At 46.9% G+C, this 21354-nt stretch overlaps 2 protein-coding genes across 2 annotated transcripts in view; one reads left to right on the forward strand and one right to left on the reverse strand.

The window, feature by feature from the left end:
- Positions 1-419: 419 nt before the first annotated feature.
- TRM10 (tRNA (guanine(9)-N1)-methyltransferase-like protein) overlaps positions 420-21354 on the reverse strand; it is a 100891-nt gene continuing 79956 nt past the window's right edge. The window contains exon 3 of the mRNA XM_086525489.1: positions 420-854. Within this exon, the coding sequence (XP_086381615.1) occupies positions 648-854 (207 nt within the window). The 3' untranslated portion in view covers positions 420-647. The remainder of the gene's footprint in view (positions 855-21354) is intronic.
- LOC147446224 (uncharacterized) lies at positions 3319-5177 on the forward strand. The gene is made up of 2 exons (XM_086525491.1): positions 3319-4229; positions 4363-5177. Exons 1-2 carry the CDS (start codon positions 3378-3380, stop codon positions 4996-4998), a joined length of 1488 nt encoding a protein of 495 aa, XP_086381617.1. The 5' UTR covers positions 3319-3377; the 3' UTR covers positions 4999-5177.

Consider the following 21354-nt stretch of genomic DNA (forward strand, 5'->3'; position numbering starts at 1 on the left):
CACTCTACATTGGTGTGGTAATATCAAGATAGTAGGGTCAGCTTTGCTAATTTTCAATATGACATCCTGTCGAACTATTGCCTCATTTCGGTTCTCCTCTAACCGCCTTCAGCTTTCCACTCAAGAGAAAGACAGCATGAGGAAGAATAAAGACTGCAGCGCAACAGTTACGGCACGCAACACCACCTATTTCTAGTCAATAAATGGGTTCAATAGTTCAATATGGAGTGGCGCACAACTAAAGTTCAGATGTTTCTAATGGAGGGTGAAGGACATACCCATCAACCTACCAGAGTTCGAAGGACATACCAGCTAGACACTTGTGAAACAAAGAAAATTACCATACAGGATTGATGTTTCTCCGTACCATTTTGCCATCCTTGTCCAGAGGAATCAAAACTCCTGTGAGTTGAGAAAACTGAGAAAAACTGTCTTCGAGAGACCTTAAAATTGGGCATGCTGAATGTTGGTTCATAAACAGTAAAGAGATTATAGTTTACATACTCAATGTCCTCTTCCCAAATAAACCTTGACCATGACCGCAGACTAGACGTCGTACAAAATTTGTGTATGTTAGAAACTGAATGTGATATGCACATCAGTTGCATTTTACTCAGATTGCCTTACTATCATGAGTCATTTTGGTATCACATGTTTTCACGAGGCTCTGGACTACCACCATCATTGGAACCTTCATCATGATGAAGAATCTTCGACCGCATGTGATCAAAATCATCATGCACTTCATCACCAGACCTCTTTCTTGAAGGAATTGCTTGCTGTAGAGCGAGCTCCCAACTCTCAGTTTCTACAAAACGGAGAAATATCTCCACTACTTGATTTACAGTAAGGACCTGCAAAAAACATAAATGGCGACGATCTTTGTGTAAGCAACCCTAAAATAATGGTAGTTCATCAGAGCTCACGACAGTGTATATGCAATGTCTTCACCAAAACCATCATAATGTTCACATTCACTTTTTTTCACTGCCTATCAAAAATATACTCTTTGAGATGTTCTTCCTATGTGTATTTTCCTTGAAGGCTACTCCAAGAATATACTTAAATAAACATCATTACTACCCTGGAACATTAAGACAGGCAGACAAGCTAATTCAAACTGGTTTATACCCTTTAATCCAAAGGCAAGGCTATTTGAAAATTATTTCCATTTTGACCAACTGTTACCAAAAAAGACTGAAATCTAACAGATCTCATAGTGCACCCTACATACGAACTGATGAACTGTAGTGGGACTGGGACATTTTGCAAAACACAGAATCAAGAAACATGAAAAGTCAGAAATGTCTAAACTGATGAAGTGTAGTTGGGACTAAAACATTTTGCACAACACAGAATCAAGACACACAAAAACCTACATAAACAGAAAATGAAACAGATTCCTTGAACATTTGCTTATTTGATTTATTTGCAAAAAATTAATAATAAAAGGAAAATTTACCAAAATACCCCTGAAATTTGTGGAAATTCCAGAAATACCCCTCATTCAATATACTCTTGTATCATTTTGGGATGGATTGGCCCCAATTTTTGCACAATCTAATCTTTATGACAATGAGATCCATCTTTAAGCGTCTTACACGAAACTATTAACAAATGAGCTCTCAATTCCTCCTAGTGTTTTTTTGCTCAGGGCATCTAATACACAAACGATGCGATCATCTAAGATGCAGAGCACCACATCCGAGGTGCAGCCAGTGGAGAGGAGATGTTCCATGCTCTCTAGATGGCAACCATGCCTTATGACATGTCTCTCCCCCTCCAAATTAGTGGAGATATATATACCAAGATGAATCCAGGATAAGCCCATATTCACCCTTAAGGGAAAGTGCAAGGTATAGACCCATGGTAGTCACCCACAAGACATGCTTTCATAGGAGTCTAGGGTAGCCCATGTGAGGCCGTGTCAGTGGTCTCGTGAGCAAGGGCAGATGGCAGTATGTCACAAACTGCTAACGTGTCAAGCCACTTGCAGATCCCGGCCAAGGGGCCTAAACTGTAAGTGAAGAAGAAGAAGCAAAAGTTTTTACCGACTTACAGATCCTCACCGAATGGGGGCAAACCTTTAAAAGAAGTCTTTACCAACTTATGGGACCCCATCTGATGGTGCCCTAGTGACACAAGACATTTAATAAAGCAGGACCAACACACACTCCAAAACCCAGCATAAAAACGTGATGACGGGGCAATTGTACGGACGCCTTGATGACGTGGCAAGCTGTACGGATTTCCGCGAACTGCACTGCAGCCTGATGACTTGGCAGAATTGTACGAAAGCTCCTAGATTGCGTTGGCTGCTTTTGGGAGGCCAAATGCTTTTAGAGTTGAATGCTTTTCATGTACTGCTTTTGGATAGGCCCAGGGCCTTTAAATATGTGCCATGGGCTCTGTCTTTAGCACGTTTCAGCGTGGGAGTGCAGAGGACAAAGTACTGGCTTGTATTGTGTGACAGCAATATAAAGAAATACCGAAAGGGGCGCCAGGGTTTAGGGCCAGTGCTCTCTTGGGATGGAACTCCACCACTCCCCGTCTCGTGTGTAGTGCGCTCTCTCTCAGCTCGGTTGTTTTGAAGCGTTTAAAGTTGTCTCGTCTGTTCTTTTCCATTGGCACGTGGTGCCCTTGGTCACTTCTTTGAGCAGTTTGTTATCAACATGGAGAGCCTTTCCCATACCCCTCTCTCTCTCTCTCCCTCTCTCATTCTCAGATATTCCTCTCTTTCTACCTTAGTGATCTCTCTTCTCTACAATTGCCTTGTTCATGTATGTGCCATTCAGGGTAGTCTTCGTACGTCGAACGGAACCTCTCGTTCCGTCCGGCTGGACCCGTCCCGTCCCGTGCGTTCCGTTCGTTCCGTCCGGTGACTTTTTTCGGCAGTTTATGACCGTTGGCAGCTTTTTGACCGTTTTGCAACGTCCAGTTTGTAGGCCTTTTGGAGCCGTTTGCGGGCAGTTTTGAAGCCAAATGCAAGCCCATGGCCCATGGGCCATTGCCATGCTTATTGCCCAAGGGCCAATGCCCATTGCTCAAGAGTCAAGCCTCACATGCTCTGCTATTTAAGCAACCCTTCCCCTTTGTTATCCAACACAACCTACAACTACAAGCTACAAGCTTTAGCCCTAAGCCTCTCAATGCTCTACCCTCTCATCTCCATGTGCTTCCATTGAAGCTCTCAAGCTCTCGAGTTTCCATTGGGTCTACCATCTCTCTCCATCAAGCTCCCTTGGGTGACGGGTCTCTCCTTCAAGCTTCCTTGGGTCTCTCTCTCTCTCTCTCTCTCTCTCTCTCTCTCTCTCTCTCTCTCTAATCTATTGATACATCATACATCATACTAGTAGCTACTAGCTACATACTACATAATGCCGCCTCCTCTTCATGAAGCCTTTGAGAAGCATTGCCGACATTTTGAGCGGGTGGGGGGCAAGCAAAACTCTTGCAAGTGGTGGTGCAAATATTGCCCAAAAGCTATGACCTCTTCCGTCACCCGTCTCATCATCCACTTGACAAAGATGGGAGGACAAGCGGGGCCATGTCCTAATATCCCCGAAGATATCCTTGCGGAATGCAAGAGAAAGTATCTTCCATTGAAGACTCGCAAGGGTAGAGTCACCTCGGATGAGTTCGTGTCGCCGGATGTTGATAGCTCCGATTCGGAGGAAGAGGCCTCTCCAACTATGTCCATGGCTACCGGTGCCACCGCGGCCTCATGTGATGGTAGTGCCTCCTCCAAGAAGTCCAAGAAGTCCAAGGGGTCTTCAAGTGATGGTGGCCGGCCTCCGAAGATGGCAAAGCAAACTTCTCTTGCGAAATCGGTGGGTGGATGCTCCGGCCCCTTGTCTTTCCTCAAGGAGAGACAAAGAATCGCGGAAATAGAGATTGCCCGCACGGTGATTGAATGCAATCTCTCCTTCAACATTCTTCGGTTGGAGCGATGGAAGAGGATGATCATAGCAATTGCGGCGGTTGGTCCATGCGAAGGGTGGACGGGTGTGTCATACCATGACATGAGAACAAAGAAGCTTGATGAAGAGAGGGCAAGGATTGACAAGTCACTTGAGCCCGTACGTGCGGGTTGGGCAAAGTATGGATGCTCTATCCTCTCCGACGGATGGAGCGACCGCAAGAAGAGGGGCATCATCAACATTCTTGTTTCTTGTCCTCTTGGTACGTACTTCTTACGGGCGGTGGATGCGGGTTCGAGAGGGAAGAAAGTGACCGGGGCATTCATTTGGAAGCACATCCGCCAAGCCAAATCGAGCCTTTATGTCTTGAGCAATTGCCAATGAGTCCTATGTTTTAATTTTTAAGTTTTAACTCTTCTTGTCACAAATGCCTCTTGTGTAGGTTGGTGCGGAGCATGTCGTGCAAGTGATTACCGACAATGCTTCAAATTGCAAGGCAATGAGTAAGAGGCTAGAGAAGGAATTTCCATCCATAGTATGGACTCCATGTGCCTCTCATTGCCTTGACCTTCTCTTTGAAGACATAGGGGAGCTAGGTTGGGTGAAAGATATCCTCAACCAAGCACTCTCCATCATCAATTTCATCAATGGCAAAGTGAGGGTGCTTGCCATTTACCGCACCTACTCCGACCTTGAGTTGAAGAAGCCATCGGCCACTCGCTTTGCCGCCATGTGGCTACTTCTAGAGCGGCTCTATGATGTGCAAAACAAAATACAAAAGACCATGGTCTCCGATGAGTTTAAGGAGTGGATGAATGGAGAGTCCGCCGCTTCCCAACAAGATGCAAAAGCCATCCAACGGCTTTGCTTGCGGGAGGAGTTTTGGCAAGAAATTAAGGGTCTTGTCGTTGCGATCTTGCCCTTGTACAAGGCTCTCCGCATGACCGACATGGAAGGGGTAACTATTGGGCTTCTATGGCACTTCATGGAGGAAGCTTACAAGGAGATTGAGAAGTCTACAATCCTAGATGGGGCTCCCGATGGAACACGGTATAACTACATATTTATTATTACATAATACATTCTCTATATATCTAAATTCTACATGCTTGTTTCTCTACTTAGTACATTTCCTCTCTCTTCTTGTAGTGATTACCTCGAGGACTCTCCCAAGAGAGACGACATTCTCCTCCTAATCACAAAGCGGTGGGATTGGATGAAGAGACCTATCCATTACTTTGCGGCTCTCTTGCATCCGCCTTACAAGAAGCCCGAACTCTTTGCGAATCAAGAGCTTATTGAGGAGCGCAACAATTACCTCTTTAAGGTGCTAAAAGAAGAGGACATTGGAGCATTTCTCCAAGAGGTAATCAACTATAGCGACCAACGAGGCACCGCATTTACTTCCAACTTGTGTTGGAAGCGGCAATCCTTGGTGAAGCCTTTATTTCGGTGGGAGAGCTTTGGCTATCAATTGCCTACTCTCAAAGGACTTGCTTTGAGGGTTCTTGGCCAAGTAAGCGACAAGCCTCAAACTTTTACATTTTGTGCTTAATCTCTTCAAAGTTCAACTATAGTCTCTTATAGCTTATGCCTCTCTTGATGTGTTTTAGGATTGCTCATGGGGAGCATGTGAGCGTAATTGGTCCGCATACTCCCTCATCCACACCAAAATCCGAAACAAGCTCTCAATGAAGCAATTAGAGCGACTTATCTATTGTCGCTCCAATTTACGCATGTTGCGCTCTATGCATGAGATGCCTATGGCTCGACAGGTATAAATTATAAATTATAATCACGACTCACTCCATTTTCTATACTCTAGAGTCTAGTCTTTAATTAGTTTGAATATACTAATTATGTTTTCATTGTCCAATGTTGTAAATGTCAAATAGGTCAACGTGGATGAGCTCACACTTACGATTGACACTCTAAAGAGTGTCAATAAAGAGCAAGACCCTGAGGAGCAAATGATTTTTCGTGAGCTCTACTTGGAGCTTGAGGAGATTGATCGCCGGGTTTCTCGCACACGATCACGCAAGAAGGTCATCATCCATGGAGTTACATCGGCTACAAGAGGCAGAGGTGCCAAGGCTACAAGAGGTAGAGGCAAAGCATCAACAACACCCACGGAGGCTCCTAGGACCTATGTGCGGCGAGGCTCCGGAAGCGGCTCTTGTGCGGCGCCCATCACTATGGAGGATAGAGAGCCTCGAGAGCCAGAGTATGATGATGAAGGCAACCTCATTAGTGATGGAGATTATGAGCCGTCATCCTTCGACTTTTGTGAGGAAGAGGATGATGTTGATGGGCAAGGCTCATAAGAGGAAGATGAGGAAGATGATGAGAGCACTAGTGACTAGTGACTTTACTATTTAGTCTCTCTATTATGGTGTGCCACTTTTTGAGTACTTTGTAGCCCTTGCCAGTTGGTCCCCCCACTATTTTGTATCCCTTGCCACTTTTTGAGTACTTTGTAGCCCTTGCCACTTGGTCTCTACTTATCAAATTTCAATGATCATTTTGGTTTATGTAATCCTCATTCTCTTTAGTCTTTGAGTCTTGACTCTTTACATTGTAGTATTGTAACTACTAACTTGTAATCTATACAAATGTCAAGTTTCTATAAGTAAGTATTAAGGCCTAAGCCTTAGGCCCTTAGACTTAAGAATTATTTGTTTTTTTAAATTTGAACGTACATAACGTCATCGTACATCATAAATTTTTTTAGTTCGTTTAGAACTGCACATCATCGTACGCGTACAAAACGTACAGGACTGTACGAGACTACTATGCTCTGCGCATCTCTGTAAAGATCCATCTGGTCGAAGGTTGCCAAGGGCCTCCTGAGTGAGGCACCCTAGCACGAAGTCGCTGTAGTAGGAACTCTTTCCAGGGCTCCTCACCTGGAAGAAGTGTTGCTAATTGGACTATTCTTTTTCTTTTAATGATTAATTTCTTTTTAGGATATTTTATTGTGTACACTAAGAACTGTTAAAAGATTGTAGCTATAAGAAGTGCCATCAAGAACGGACAACTCTGATGTGTCACTTGATGGGTGACGGTAAACATCGCGAAGGAGTTTCCGTAAGTTCGGTGGAAAGGGCCGGGTTACGCGTGCCCCTGATGCGTCACATGATGGGTGACGGGTGCATCAGTGAGGGGGCATTTCATAGGCTAAGGAGGAAATCCGATCTGAGTAAGAAAATACGCGTAAGAACGCAAGCACAAGAATAGAGATGGGTTCAATGAAGCTTTTTACGGAAAGTAGGAACATTCGCGGGAGGGCAGATGCTTTCCCGCGAGGAGTCTGTGTCTGCATTGCATCTGTGCCGTGTTCTGCACCCGGGGACGCCTGGAATGTGTTCGTGTAGCATTATTTTCACTAACTGAGTGAGTTTTTAAAGTTTGAACAGGTTCACACTTTATTTTATAAAGTGGCCGGTCACTTTTAAGTGACCAACCCTTTTATTAATAAAATAAAGCATCCCCAAAAAGCTTACATAAAAAACCTACGCAAATTGTAGGGAGGGGCTGAAAACAGCGAGCTCTCTCTCTCCTCTCTCTAGAAAGCGCCAGATTCAGCGATCCCTCTCTCTCCTCTCTCTAGGGGCGCCAAGGTTCTGCTTTTTCGGCTCCTATTCCCGCCGGGTGCAAGGGCCTATAAAAGGGCAGCAAGCGTTCCAGTTCTATACGCGCGGGAAGCAGCAGAAGAAGCTAGTGCTGGGATTCTGGAGCAAGTATTGGCGACGGAAATTGCAAGTGTTCGTGTGACGACTGAGTACGGAGGTCGCTTTTCCGAGCAAGGAGCGACAGATTTCAAAGTGCTCGTGTACGCTCCCGTTTTGTGACAGTGGTATAAGAGCTCGGACTCCTCTCTTTCTCTGCAAAGAAGGACGATTCCGGGAAGAACCATGTCGGGCCAAGGGAGAAGCGTTGACGAGGAGCTTCAACAAGTGCAAGCTCAGCTTGCGGATTTGCAACAAATCTTACTATTGCTAGATGTCCAAAAGCTCTTGGGCGGAATGAAGAAAACGAATGGAACCGATGCAGCCAGGCATCTAGACCACACTGTTGGCGTGAGACCACAGGAGGAAAGAGAAGAAGAACGTGCCGAGGTGCACAAAGGATCTTCGGATCAGAATGAACGGCCTACTCCAAGGAAAGGCCAGGAAAAAGCGCTCTCTTTGCTAGACGAGAGCCAGGACATCTCTATCTCATCTCCATCCTATTCTCCTGATTATACTTCTACTTCTCGATCATCTCGTCAGAAGAAGGAAGCCGCTACTACTACTACCCTACATCAACCTAAAGATAAGTCTCGATTCAAGAAGCATGGTCGCAAGTCTCAACATCGCATGAGAGTCTTCAAATCGGGCGACAAGGACATCAAGTTCGAAACCTACAACGGACGGAGAGACATCTCCAAAGCACTGTCCTTCATCAGACAGTTTGAAGTCGCCATTACCAATGGGCACTTCATAGAAAGATCCAAATTACGCCATGTGGGGATGCACCTCAAGGAAACGGCAAGTAATTGGTGGTTAGCCAAGATTCTGGAAGGTTCTCAGGCAAGAACTTGGGAGAGCTTCAAATCTGAATTCTATGAACAATTTCTTCCATCGGACTTCGAAGTTCGAGCAGGACATACGGAAGGAATGGGACTGGCTTGCCCAGAAGGAACATGAAAGAGTGACGACTTATGTGGACAAGTATTGGTCGGTTCTTCTGAAGGTCACTCCCTTCATGAAGATTGCCGACGAGGAAAAGAAACGAAAGTTCGAAGCGGGTCTTCAACCGCAGCTTCGAAAGAGTATGAAAGTGTATCCGCATGACACCCTTCAGAGGATGATGGAGTCAGCAATCATTGCTGAGGATTTGCACTCAACTGGGACGCCCAAAAAAATGGAGCATAGCACTTACCGTGCAAGACAAAGAGGGGTCTACGATGACCAAGGGGGCCAAGGAAAAAAACGTCCTCCATCTAGGGACTATGATCATTCTAAGAAGCCAGAGGGCAATAGCAAGCGAACTAAGTATCTTTCTCCTACTCAACTTCAAACTTTCAGAGAGGAAGGAAGATGCTTCTACTGTGGCGAGAAAGGACATATGAAACCGGATTGCCCGCTAAAGCAGCAACGGCAATGACAAGCCTCTACGAGGCAAGAAAAAGCAAGGAAGGAACCCGCACCACCAAGCTCGAACTCAATTCCAGATGTTCAGGGAAACACAGAAACGGAGAAAGGGAAGCGTCAACTTCTGAAGGGCTGAGGGTCTTTGAACAACCAGCGAGTACTGATTCTTTATGATCCAGGATCCACGGATAACTTAATCTCCCTGGATACTGCGGAACGTTTGTGCCTCACACCGGCTCAGCTTGGCACACCGGTTACATCCGGATCGGCATTCGAGGGGTTGACAACCAATGCAACTCCCGTGCAAGGATAGCTCAATCTTCGGATTGGCGAGTACAAGGACCGCGAATCATTTTTGATGGCACCCATCGAGGGATGTGATATCATCTTGGGTATGCCATGGCACTTCCACATGACACCTATTCCCGATTATGTGGAAAAGACCCTCACTTTTGATCATGGGGGTAAGAAAATAAAGATTCATGCTGATGTAGGAGATTGGCAGTTCCCAATTGTAAGCTATATCTCCATTAAGAAAGAAATGAAGAAGTGTGTTTCTGCTACTGGATTTTTGCACGTGAGAAGGATAAAACTAGTGGGGATTCACTCTCTAGTCTGGACATTAAACGTTTTCAATTTATTGAAAAGTACAAAGATTGTTTCACGGAAACACTCCTTGATGAACTACCTCTGGTACGCCCGGAAGATCACCGCATAGATCTCATACCGGGTAGCTCGCCTCCCAATCAACCCCCTTATCGGGTGAGTCTTGCTCAGCAAGAGGAAATTTTGAAGCAAGTCAACGAGCTTCTAGAGAAAGGGTTAGTACGGCCAAGTGCTTCACCCTACTGCTCTCCAGTTCTACTGGTACAGAAGAAAGATGGCACGTTTCGAATGTGCATAGACTATAGGTCTTTAAACAAGATCACGGTCAAGAATCGCTTTCCGATCCCTCGGATTGATGATATACTTGATAAGTTGTAGGGTGCAAGTGTCTTTAGTCGCATAGACTTAAAGAGTGGGTATCATCAGATACGGATCGCCCCTGAGGATGTCCATAAGATTGCTTTCCGCATAACCTTTGGACTATATTAATTTTTGGTAATGCCTTTCGGCTTGACCAATGCTCCTGCGACGTTCAATCGCATGATGGACCGCATTTTCAGCCCGTATCGAGCTTTTACGGGAGTATTCTTTGACGACATACTCATCTTCTCTAAGTCAGAAGAGGAACATCGGAAGCACTTGGACTTAGTGTTTCAAGAATTGCGAAAGCATGAGTTGCATGTGAATGCAAAGAAGAGCGAGTTCTTTCTCTCAGAGATACACATCTCGGCCATATAGTCTCTCACAATGAAGTGAGTATGGATCCTGCCAAGATCCGAGTGGTAGAAGATTGGCCTATTCCCACTACGGTACATGATGTACGTAGCTTCCTGGGATTATGTTCGTATTATCGAAGGTTTGTCCGAGGATTTGCTCATGTAGCAGGACCACTTCATGATTTGACAAAGAAGAAGATTCCTTTCAGATGGGGTTCGAGACAACAAGGAGCTTTTGATCGGCTCAAGTACTTGCTAAGCCATGGACCTATTTTGATAGTGCCTGACTTAAGAAAACCATTTGAGGTTCACTGCGAAGCTTCAGGCGATTGCATCGGAGCAGTGTTAAACCAAGAAGGCCATGCAGTGGCCTACGAAAGCAGACGGCCTAAGGATGCAGAGTTGCATGCATCAATCTACGAAAAGGAACTCACGGCTGTGATTCACGCCTTATCCAACTGGAAGCACTATCTTCTAGGAGCGGATTTTGTGATCAAGACTGATCACCAGAGTTTGCGGTATTTCCTTACGCAAAGGAAACTATCCGAGAAGCAGATGAGATGGGCAAACTTTTTGTCTATGTTTCACTTCCAGATCCTTCACACGGCTGGGAGTAAGAATGTGGTCGCGGACGCATTGTCTAGGCGGCCAGGGTGAACGCTATCACTTCGGTGTATCACCAAGAATTAGAAGCACTACCAGATTTGTATCCGAATGATCCAGATTTCTCCACCATTTGGGGAAAGCTACATCGTGGAGAGAATGAGTTTCCCTATTCCATTCGGGACGGTTATCTCTACCACCATCAGGCCATATGTGTGGCGGAACCATTAAGAAAGAAGATCATGGATGAAGCACACGCTTCGCCTTATGCGGGTCATCGGGGTATTCTCCCTACGACCTTAGCAATGGAAAGATATTTCTTTTGGCCTAGCCTTAGAGCAGACATTGATAAGTATGTCAGGGAATGCTTGGTTTGCCAAAAAGTGAAGTATGATCGGCATAAGATGCCTGGGTTGCTATAACCTTTGCCTGTGCCTAATGAACCTTGGGAAAGTATTGCCATGGACTTCATCATGGACCTCCCTAGAACTCAGACTGGAAATGACGCGATCTGGACCATTGTGGACAGGTTTAGCAAGCAATGACACTTTATACCAGTCAAAAAACGATCAAAGCAAATAATATGGCTAGGGTCTTTCTGGCACAGATCTTTAAGCATCATGGAATGCCTAAGTCTATTGTGAGTGATCGAGATCCTCGCATGACAAGAAATTTTTGGCGTGCCTTGATGGATAATCTTGGTACGAAGTTGAATTTTTCATCTGCCTACCATCCTCAAACGGACGGGCAAAGTGAGATAGCCAATTCCACAGTATTGGATATGTTAAAAGCTTATGTGTCAGATCGGCAATCTGACTGGGAGAAATATTTGCCTCTTGTCGAGTATGCGTATAACAATACCATACACTGATCGACGGGGAAAGCACCTTTTGAGATTCTCTACGGTAAGCCTTTGCTTCCACCGATCCTTTTAACTAAGGATAAGATCTTTGCAGCAGATGAATTTGTCCAGGATTTGGACACAGCCTACTGGCAAGTTAGGAGAGCTATTCTACGCTCTCAGGAAAAGCATAAGAAAGGTGCAGACAAGCGCAGGAGGAATCTAGACTTAACAGTCGGACAGTTAGTCTTACTCAAGTTTGAGAAGGCAAGACTTAAGAAACAAGCGTCTCATAAGGGGAAGGTGGTAAAACTTTCTATACGTTATTATGGGCCGTTTAAGATCACTGAGCAAGTGAAGGATGTCACCTTCCGATTAGAGCTACCGCCTAATTGGAGGATCCATAATGCTTTCCATGTCAGTTTACTCCGGCCGTATGTGGGACTGCCTCCGAGCCAGCCTAGTGCTGAGGAACCTCCTGAGGTTGAGGAAACAGAAGAAATACTCCAACCGGAGCAGATAGTAAGTCATCAGGAGCGGCCTCTCAAGTCCGGAAAAATAACACGGAAGTATTTGGTTAAGTTTAAGAACTATTCGAATCTAGATGCTCAGTGGATGACGCAGGAGGAATTAGCAGCTTGTCCCGAGATACTGGAGGTATATGTCCAAGCACTACAGTTGAGGTCAACTATTTAGAAGCCAGAGGGATGTTGCTAATTGGACTATTCTTTTTCTTTTAATGATTAATTTCTTTTTAGGATATTTTATTGTGTACACTAAGAACTGTTAAAAGATTGTCCCTATAAGAAGTGCCATCAAGAACGGACAACTCTGATGTGTCACTTGATGGGTGACGGTAAACATTGCGAAGGAGTTTCGGTAAGTTTGATAGGAAGGGCCGGGTTATGAGTGCCCCTGATTCGTCACATGATGGGTGACGGGTGCATCTTTGAGGGGGCATTCCATAGGCTAAGGAGGAAATCCGAACTGAGTAAGAAAATACGTGTAAGAACGCAAGCACAAGAATAAAGATGGGTTCAATGAAGCTTTTTACGAAAAGGAGGAACATTCGTGGGAGGGCAGATGCTTTCCCGCGAGGAGTCTGTGTCTGCATTGCATCTGTGCCGTGTTCTGCACGCGGGGACGCCTGGAATGTGTTCGTGTAGCATTATTTTCACCAACTGAGTGAGTTTTTAAAGTTTGAACAGGTTCACACTTTATTTTATGAAGTGGCCGGTCACTTTTAAGTGACCAGCCCTTTTATTAATAAAATAAAGCATCCCCAAAAAGCTTACGTAAAAAACCTACGCAAACTGTAGGGAGGGGCTGAAAACAGCGAGCTCTCTCTCTCCTCTCTCTAGAAAGCGCCAGATTCAACAATCCCTCTCTCTCCTCTCTCTAGGGAGCCAAGGTTCTACTTTTTCGGCTCCTATTCCCGCCGGGTGCAAGGGCCTATAAAAGGGCAGCAAGCGTTCCAGTTCTATACGCGCCGGAAGCAGCAAAAGAAGCTAGTGTTGGGATTCTGGAGCAAGTGTTGGCGACGGAAATTGCAAGTGTTCAAGTGACGGCTGAGTACGGACGTCGCTTTTCTGAGCAAGGAGCGACAGATTTCGAAGTGCTCGTGTACGCTCTCGTTTTGTGACAAGAAGTCTCCTGACGATGAACTTCCCAAGAAGGGCTTTGCTCTGCTATGCTGGATCAATGATCCCAAGCCCTCCCTGTGAACAAGAGTGATGACCTGCCAAGCCACCTTGGCTCGGGCTACCTAAGTGTCACATCCTGACCAAAGGAAGTTCCTGATCAGCCTCTCTACCTGGCTGATACAAGAACTCGAGAAGATCCAACAAGAAGTGATGTACCACATAGTCGGTAACAACACCTGGTTGGCAACTACTACTCTGTCAGCCAAAGAAAGTCGTGATGAGCTCCAATGTAACAACTTTCTCCTGATAGATAGGAGAAGGGGAGCAATCTGCTGCTCGGGAGACAAGGCCAACCCAACTTGACACCCCAAGTACCGAACTGCAGTTCCTGGGGGAATCCACTTGAAACCCTCTCCTGGCATCCAATCTGGCACAGGAGCACTACCAACCGAGAAAGCCACTGTCTTTCTCCAGTTGATCAGTGCGCCCGATGCACAACAAAAGGTCTCCAAAGCCTGCTCACATCTGTGAAGGTTGGCCTCCTGGCCATCTAATTACAAGGCTGAGTCGTCGGCAAACTCAGCGTCCAGTAGCTCATATCCCTGAATAGGGAGTGCTAAGCCCCGTAGACCAACCTGCTGTGACACCAAAAACTTTCTCATCGCCTCCGCATAGAATAGAAAGAGGAAGGGGGCAAGAGGACAGCCCTGTCTGACCGAGCATGTAAGCATGAAGCGATCACCTCTACCTCCTGCCAAAAGTACCTGACTATGAGCCTGTTTGTACAAGGCTGGCACCCCTCTGATCCAAGCATCTGAGAAGCCCATCCTGCGTAGAGTGCCCTCTAGAAAGTCCCAGTCAACTCTGTCATATGCCTTCTCAAAATCGAGAAGAAGAATCACGAGGTCCACAAATGAATTGACCAATACTCTCGAAAAATCCTATCCATCATCCTATTCAACATTGCAGGAGCATTTGTGAGACCAAAAGGCATCACCAAATACTTACACAACCTAAAGGACGTCGTGAACGCGATCTTGTATTCTCCAGGAGAGATCCTGATGTGATGATAGCCACTTTTCAGGTCGATCTGCTAAAGCATGTAGAACCCGGTAACCTGTCTAGTAAATCATCAATCCTGGGTATTGGAAACTTGTTTTTGATCGTGATTTTGTTAAGAGCTCTCTAGTCAATGCACATCTCCATGATCCATCTTTCTTTAGTACCAACAACATTGGCGAACAATAGAGTGATGTACTGGGTTGAATTAGACCCTTTTCCAGAAGCTCTTTCACTTGGTTCATAATTTTCTCGGTTCATAATTTCCTCGTTTTGGGCTCTGCTTACTATATATGTTGGCCGGTTCGGTGGTGTGCTACCAGGAATCAAATCAATCATATGATCTTCAGGTCGTTGAGGAGGTAACTCTCCACGCAAACCCTCAGAGAAACAATCGGCTTGAGCTTGCAAAAAGTCTTGTTGTTTCTTCTCTAGGTCGGACATATTTGATGCTTTATTGTCATTTAACTTGTTCAAGTAGATCGAGTAAACAAAAAGACTGGATTTTATTAATTTTGAAACGGCAAAAGCCGATACAAGTGGGACGGACTCGCCCTTCAATTTTGTATCAAGGATAATATCTCTACCCCTCTCATTCTTCAATGTTGCCTTCCTAGCCCTGTAATCAACCACAACGCCGTTCTTATGGTACTAGGGGATCCCAAAAGAACATCACACCCTGCCAAATCCATGCTATAAAAGTCCTCGTGCCCTACATACCCCTGACAGTGCAACCAAAGCTTGCCTATGACAGGTGTAAAGGCAACATCCCATCCTAGTGCCGCTAGAATTGCCTCTGCCAATGGTCCCATTTCCTCAGGTGTGATCCCAAGTCGAGCCGCCAATTCAGTCGAGATGAAGTTGGCCTTGGCTCCTCCATCAAAGAAAATATGGGCTTCCTAATCTCGTACTTTGCCCCACACTCTGCAAAGCTTCGTACTTTCATCCATCTGTTCTAGGTCGGTCCCCACAAAGTCCAGTACCAGTCCTGCCTTGGTCTTCCCTTTGTTTGCTCATTCCTCTGCCGCTTTGGAACTCTCTTGCTTGTCCTCGGCCTGGTCATTGAACGCTTTGTTAGGTCACGAGGGCCGAGGCACTTGGCTAGACCGTGCCCTTGCTCCCTGTATCCATAACATTTTCCCTGTTTGTAGTATTCAGCTCGCTGCTCGACTGAAAGTCTCGGGCCTGATGGTTTCTTCTTCTATTGCTTCACATTAATTTGGCCCCCGTTGAGCAAACACTGGCATGTCCGTTGGGCACGTCAGTGTACCGGCGTGCATTCAAAATCCTTGCTTGGCGTGGCCCATAAGCCGTTGAATGAGTCCACCTTTTGCAAATAGTATCGCCGGATCTCCTTGGGCCAACCCCAACAAAACCACTCAACTTTTTATTTAAAGGTAACTTTATTGAAGGATGAAGCACGTAGAAAAGTATCCCTAAATCTCTGGCAATAATCATCAAAAGTAACTTCTTTGGTCATCCGAAGATGGTTCCATGCTGTGATACCGTCCTCTTCGACTCTTCAGTGAGCCGTGCAGAGGTAAAAACGCGTCTGAACTTTAGCCATGTGGTGGGTGCTTTCTTTCGCAAAAGTAGGGTCGATCACCAAGTCTGGGCATTGTCTTTCAAGTAGGAACACGCTGGTCGTACTTTATAATGTTGAACTGTTGCTTTCTGTGCTTTCGAGATCCTTTCTTGGATCTGTTCTTCTTAGATCGTTTGTCCCTACCATTCTTCTTGCACTTCCCAGTCCTTCAGCACTTCCCGTGCCTCTCGTCCTCCTCGCTGGAGTCGGAGGAAGAGGAACTCTCGGAGCTGTCTAAAGACAAAGATGAATTGGGATCATCCTCAAAGCGAACATGCTTCTTGGATCTGCCAACTGCTTCGAAGGTGGATTTCCGACCTAATTAGCTGGGGTAATCCGCTCCACGACTTTTCTTTCGAGAGCCATTCAAAAACTTCATAACTAGGTTGACATGTTGTTCCACTGCACTGTCAAACTCATCCTACGAGGACAGTCTTCGCTTGTCTGCACTCGGGTTAGATTTCTGCTTTATGGCCGACTTGAGAGGTGAGTGAATGGCCGCCTGCCATCTAGAATGAATCTCATCAAGTGGACGATTCTTCAGAAATTTTGTATGTTGCGGGTCCTTGGCATATTTGAGCATCTGGTTGACACAGACATCAACTTGAAGTTGCCGTTGCGTTTCTGTCTTTTCGATGCCATTCAGCGCAAGAGGGTCGTACTCTTTTGTCGAGTTCTCGGGAGAAGTCTAACTCCCGCTCGATCCTCCGTTGGTTTCCTCACTCGAGTAGGAATAACTATCTCCTCCCTGCAAGATTCAATGCCGAAATCCATGTGTGCTGCGAAAAAAGGGATCGGATTCTTCATGGAAGAATCGTCTGAGCTCTGATACGACTATAATAGACTTGGACACTCCAAGCAGAAGTTCTACAGCAACACACATAAGGGGAACTGGAAACAACTAAACAGAAGTGAAAACAGAGAGAGAGAGAGAGAGAGAGAGAGAGAGAGAGAGAGAGACGACGACGCCACGGCGGGGCTTTGCACTGGCAATGCTCCCAAGCTAATCTCTCAAGAGAAAAGGCCCTAGCACACTTATAAAGGCCCCTGACCTTGTCAAAAGCAATTACATAGAAAGCGTTGGGCCCCAAAAGCTCCAAGCCCAAAAGGAAAAAGCATGCGCATTTGGCTGCCTCCGTAAATCGCGGGCGTCCGTAGAGTGCCACATCAGCAATTTCGCGTTTTGCGGGCCGGTCCATACAACGCTACCACGTCAGCAATCTGTAGGCAATTTTGAATTTGGTCCCTCTGCTTTATTTTTAAAGGTTCTAGGCCCCTCAGCCGGGGTTTATAAGTTGGTACAACTTATGGGTTAGGTTTTTAAACCTAACCCATTATGGGCCACTTTGCTGAGTTTTCTAAGTTGGTTGAAACTTCTTCTGCTTCTTCCCAAGAGGTCTAGGCCCCTTCTGTCTGGGCTCCGTCCATTAGGCCATGCCACATCATCACTTTGTGACAATAGCCGCCCTCTTTTCTTCAGCCGCTATACGTTGAGTTTTGCGTTCCCTTTCCATGCCGGCCCATTGAGCCTCTTGTTGTAGCATCATCTCCATCATAGACTTTACCAAAGCCTCAAAAGAACTTGGTGCAATTTGTGGTGTAGATAGGGACGGAGGGTCCGAAAATGCTCATCCTAGTGTAGGGACTTCTTCTCCACTTCCACTCTAATCACGTTCATGCAAAGTATCCATCCCGCTTCTGGTGATGACCATGCACTGAGTACTTGGGGTACTTGGGTTCTTGGGGTTCTTGGGTAGTTGGGGCACTTGGGTAGTTGGGGTTCTTAGTACTTGGTACTGCTTGCAAGTTAAAGAAGGCTTTTCTCCTACCCAAGCTCGACTCCTTCCTGCAAGTGCACCCCTGGCGGCCTTGCAACCAAGGTTGCTTCTTCCCATCTCATGTCGATTTGCCTGCCGCAATGTGCAAGGTTGTCACGAGACAGGCACCATGTGCCAAACGGAAAAGAACAGACTGAGCAACTTTAAGCACTTCAATAACAATTGAATTGAAAGAGAGACGACACACGAGACAGGGATGGCGAATTCCACCCCAGAGAGCACTGGCCCCAAACCTTGGCGCCCCTTTCGGTATTTCTTTATATTGCTTGAACTTAGTACATCACCGGTACTCCATCCTCTACACCTCACGCAGAGCATGCCAGAGAATGAGCCCTTGGCCTATGAAAATCAGTTTACATGAAAAGAATCAAACTCAAAATCATTTGGTTCAAAAGCATATGCTAAAAATCAGCCAGCGTAATTTTAGGGAATCCGTACACCTGCCACGTGAGCAACGTAAATCGTGAAAATCTATACAGGCTGCCACATCAACATGTCAGCGCAATTTGCGTAGCGTATGTACTGTTACCACGTCATCAGCTGCTACGTAAATCTCTGTGTGTGTGTGGGCTTGCTTTAATTTAAAGTCTTTGGGTCACTTGGGCCCCATCGGACGCGTCCCATAAATTGGTGGTGTCACGATTGTGACCATGTTAACAGCAATGCATCTACTCCTAGTTGTAGATACGCGAAGTGCCATGCCAAGGAGGACCCCTGCGCTTGAATGGTCACACCCCTTCGCCCAAGAGACGTGCCTCCTCGACAAAAGCCACACTCCTTCGACAATTGGTCACACCCCTATGGGTGCAACTCTTCGCCCAATGGTTGCAGCTCTTCCTCGAAAGGATGTGTCTTTACGTCTAAAGTCATGTCTCTTCACCAAGAGACATGTCTTTTTTTTTTTTTTTGAGAAAAAGATCCTTCTATTAGTTAATGAAAACTGCCCATAGGGCTACATCCACCTCTGCAAGAGAGGGCTACAACAAGCATGGTGGGGAGACTCTCCCAATGAAAAAACAGCATATGTACAATGGGGCTAAATCAAGAGATGGGAGGAGGGAAAAGCCACACAGGTGGACAGTAGTGCCATCTGAGCACCCCTTGGACCATGGAGTAGAACGGCCCAGGGCGCCAGAGTCGAAGGAAAGCCTCGCGGCGCTCCCGCATGCGGTCGGAGCTGCCCTGTAGTCCCTCAAGCTGTCCTCTGAGAGTATGGATCAGCTCTAGCCAAAAGTCACGAACAGTCTCTGCTGGTGGTACAAGGCGAGCCTCAAAGATGCGGAAACAACGGGCCCGCCATATGAACCAGAGAGCTAGGCCGCTGATGAGCTCCCAACACTCCACTCTCTCACTGCTCCACTCCTGTGGAGTAAGGTCTGTAGCAGGCTGGAGTGTAGGTCGACCCCCCTGTATCACTATCATCCTGCTGGTGGAAGATAGCTCAAATTGAAGTGCCGGGCCAGTGAGGGTGGACCAAGCCGCTGCCCCCCAAGTGTACTGTCGAGCCGTGGAGAGGGAAGGCATCAGCCGAAGAACTCGTAGCCACACCTGCTGGGCCGAGGGACAGTCCCAAAGACAGTGACGCTGACTCTCCACCAACTGGTCACAGGCTGTACATGCGGCCGAGAGACCACTATGTACAAGCCAGCTCCCTACTGCTGTGGCTCTGTGTGCAACCAACCACTGGAACAAGGTGACGCGCCTCGGCTGTCTGGAGTCCCACAGCCTCTGCCAAAAAGCTGCCAAGAACTCAACTGTGAGACCCTCCTCCTACCAATGACGTGCTACAGCGGGGCGGGCCTCACTCTGTGCTACAAGTATATGACGTCCAAGCCGAACAGTGTACTGAAAGAAAGGGACTCCTGGGCGGTCTGCAGAAGAGAATGGGTCCCTCCATAGCCACTCACCAGGATCCCACTGTACTCGTGCCAGTGGACAACACTCCCAAGCCCATAGCCTCCAGTGTCCTGTCTCAAGAGCTACTGGGTCAGGGTCTATGACGTAAGTCCTCCCACAGATGCCCACAACTCGGATCCTCTGGAAACAACACTCTGCTACCTGCGGGGCCTCTACTGCAACTCTTTGTAGTCGTCCCCTACCCTGAAGCTCGAAGAACAGGGCTGGGACAGTCTCTGAGCAAGCCCTGACTGAAATGAGAACCTCCAGTCGTGTGAAGGCTCCCATCCACCGGGGTGCTACTGGCTCGAGAGGCGTGAGCCAGTCAGCTGGAACTGACTCTGAGATGTCCTGACACATGCTCTGAACCCCTCTCATGCCCTGTAGCTGGACAACTTGCACCTCCTCTGACAAACCTGTGAACTCTAGCCAGTCACCTAGAGAGCGCGCTGGACCTGCTGCCATGGGACCCCAAGAAACATGAGGCCTACTCCCAACCAAGTGGCCTCGCTGAGTGCTAACCATGGGGTTCCAGACGAGGGGCTGCCGTAGGCGCTCCTCCGTGCACGTCGGCTGTCTCTGCTCTAGGCCACGCCGTAATAGCTCCCAAGAACGAAGCAGACTCACAGCGAATCGGTCCTCCAGTCTCCTGCTCAAACCAACTCGACGCAACTCTGTAAAGATCCATCTGGTCGAAGGTTGCCAAGGGCCTCCTGACTGAGGCACCCTGGCACGAAGCCTCTGCAACAAGAACTCCTTCCAGGGCTCCTCGCCTGGAAGAAGTCCTCTGACGACGAACTTCCCAAGAAGGGCTCTGCTCTGCTGTGCTGGATCAATGATCCCAAGCCCTCCCTGAGAACAAGGAAGTGTGATGACCGACCAAGCCACCTTGGCTCGGGCAATCTGAGTGTCGCGACCTGACCAAAGGAAGTTCCTGATCAGCCTCTCAGCCTGGCTGATGCAAGAACTCGAGAAGATCCAACAAGAAGTGATGTACCACATAGTCGCCAACAACACCTGGTTGGCATTCCATAGGCTAAGGAGGAAATCCGAACTGAGTAAGAAAATACGCGTAAGAACGCAAGCACAAGAATAAAGATGGGTTCAATGAAGCTTTTTACGAAAAGGAGGAACATTCGCGGGAGAGCAGATGCTTTCCCGCGAGGAGTCTGTGTCTGCATTGCATCTATGCCGTGTTCTGCACCCGGGGACGCCTGGAATGTGTTCGTGTAGCATTATTTTCACCAACTGAGTGAGTTTTTAAAGTTTGAACAGGTTCACACTTTATTTTATGAAGTGGCCGGTCACTTTTAAGTGACGAGCCCTTTTATTAATAAAATAAAGCATCCCCAAAAAGCTTACGTAAAAAACCTACGCAAACTGTAGGGAGGGGCTGAAAACAGCGAGCTCTCTCTCTCTCTCCTCTCTCTAGAAAGCGCCAGATTCAGCGATCCCTCTCTCCTCTCTCTAGGGGCGCCAAGGTTCTACTTTTTTGGCTCCTATTCCCGCCGG

Source organism: Adiantum capillus-veneris, chromosome 12 (assembly GCF_014529385.1).
Source record: "Adiantum capillus-veneris isolate H3 chromosome 12, ASM1452938v2, whole genome shotgun sequence".
NCBI classification, from domain to species: domain Eukaryota; kingdom Viridiplantae; phylum Streptophyta; class Polypodiopsida; order Polypodiales; family Pteridaceae; genus Adiantum; species Adiantum capillus-veneris.